This window comes from Tauraco erythrolophus, chromosome Z, assembly GCF_009769465.1.
Source record: "Tauraco erythrolophus isolate bTauEry1 chromosome Z, bTauEry1.pri, whole genome shotgun sequence".
Lineage (NCBI taxonomy): Eukaryota > Metazoa > Chordata > Aves > Musophagiformes > Musophagidae > Tauraco > Tauraco erythrolophus.
Window position 1 is genome coordinate 49,810,167 of NC_141496.1, and position 2,247 is coordinate 49,812,413.

A 2,247-nucleotide genomic window follows, 5' to 3' on the forward strand; every position below is an offset into this window, starting at 1 on the left:
ATGCCACTTCAAAAGTTGACATTTATTTTCACTGAAGAATAAGTTAGTTTTTAAACTACTGTTTGAAGGAGGAAAAAAGTATAAGGCTTTATCCAAAGGGCTATTTTTAGAAATATCAAAGCATTAAACACAAGTTTGAAGGTGGGGGGAATCTGCTCTTTAATTACTTTTCAAGATCCTAGTACAGTAAATATTTATTCCAAAAGTTCAGGTCATGACCTCACAACATACTCCCCGGAACAAGATTTATCTGTATCTACTGCTTCCCTACTTACATACGGTATTTTCATGTTTGCATATGCTGAAGACCCTCCCCTCCCTGCTGTGACTTCCAGTAAAGAAGTTTTTCAGATACCAGATGCATATTGAACAAGAGCTAGAGGAAAACTGACCTAATATTGTAACATTAAAGAAAAAAAATCCAGCAGCAGCAACCAATTAGTTTGATTCATATTTACATTTGATTTTAAATATATTAAAAAAATAAGTTTTCTTCCAATGTAACTGCAGAGTTGTACAAAACCAATGAAAAATGCAGCAGGCTCAGCAATATTGCCAGTGTTTACAGGTCTATGAGAAGCTAGATGAGTCCAGAATTCGGAGGTCACGGAAAGACTGATGCCTCATGAGGATGCCATTGCTGACACCAACGAACAGCTCTAAGACACTTAGCACAATACAGCACCAAAACACATAAACCATGACAAAATTCAACAGGCCTTCCAGCTTCTTTAGGCAGCCTTCCTGATGAATCTCCTCCAGATGGTCTAAGTCACCTCTGCAGTGAGAGTACTTGTCCTTACAGCAGCTTTCAGGGACTCGACCTTTTTCAGCTGGAATATTCCAAGCAGCAGTTGTTACATTTAGCCAGTCTGTGTAGTTCTGGATCGCACAACAGTGCAGCTTCCTCTGTATTGCATCCACAGCCCTGCTGCCAGAAGCCTGAGAGTGTGTCCTATTGTACTGATAGACAAGGTGATCCATAGTGTTTTTCAGCTCAGAAGTCATTCGAATAGAGTAGAACCGTGCCATAACAGCTGAAGACACTTCTAGACAAAGAAGGATCAGCAGCAAGTACATTAGAGTCCCTTGCTGATAGCGGGACTTCTTAGTAGAAACAGAGATAGCCAAAACTCCAGTAGGTAACAAGATGAGTGCACCTGCAGCAGCCAGCCAGCCAGGGAGAGACATGAAAGACCCCTGAAATAAAAATCTGTAGTTCTCATACAGCAGGATGACAAAAACTCCACCAAGAGCCAGAGCTGCAGCAGCACCCCAGAGGACGAAGCCCAGGAACCTCAGCAGAGTTTGAGCAAAGGGCCTGAGGCAGGAGTCCTCGTAGCGCCACAAAGAGGACCACACCAGAACTCTAAGCCTCCTCATTCTGCTCACCCCTAGCAACTCAAACCCTTACTATCACCACCACTACCATTTAAGAGGTCTCCACCCCACTCATCCAGGTGCAGCAGATGACATTTCCACCCTAAAAAAAAAACTGTAAGGGAGCAACACTGATGAGACTCCACTGCAACAAAACTAGGTAGGTCCTTCATCAGCTCACCATGTGCTTCTTCTTGTTCAGAGTAACATGTAGAAACCAGGAGCATATGTGTCAAGCTTTCCTTCAACAGGTTGTTTACTCTGCCATCATTGGAGACATCTGCATTTGAAGGTGGAAGACGACTGGAAAAAGGCTGCACCCCTTGCTTTACTGCATTCATGCATCAAAGAACTAAATGTAGAGAAATATTCCAAGGTGGCAAAGAGCAGCGCTAGTTCAGATCACTTAGGCCACCCGAGTGACAGAGGTAATCCAATCATCAATCCTACAGCAGTAGCCAAGATGGCAACAAATGCACAACTCAGAGTCATTAAAAAGAATGGTTTAAGCAGAGCTATTCAATTAGGGATCTCTGTAGGTAATGCTCACCTAGAGTCATTATCCTTCCCAGTATGCTTACCACTCATTAGATTTTATGAAGGACGTAACGATGTCAATCATATTTTGCCCTTTTTTACTCAGCAAGATTTCTGCCTAGATAGCTTCAATTACTCAAGATACTTGGATGAGAAATCCCTACCCTTTCACACTTGTACACCTCAGTTTGCATCACCAGAGATTTGATTGAGTGCTGTAATGACTGAATACAAACAAAGGTAAGAACTGTATTAACTTTTCTGTATGCACAAAGAAACTGAATCACACACCAGGTGAATGACTTCACCATAGTCCCAAAGGGAATTCAT

The 2,247-nt window shown here is 42.2% G+C and overlaps 1 protein-coding gene across 1 annotated transcript; it reads right to left on the bottom strand.

The window, feature by feature from the left end:
- Positions 1 to 570: 570 nt before the first annotated feature.
- On the bottom strand, positions 571 to 1,383 carry LOC104370797 (tetraspanin-3). Its single transcript, XM_009983312.1, has one exon. It carries the CDS (start codon positions 1,381 to 1,383, stop codon positions 571 to 573), a length of 813 nt encoding a protein of 270 aa, XP_009981614.1.
- Positions 1,384 to 2,247: the final 864 nt, after the last annotated feature.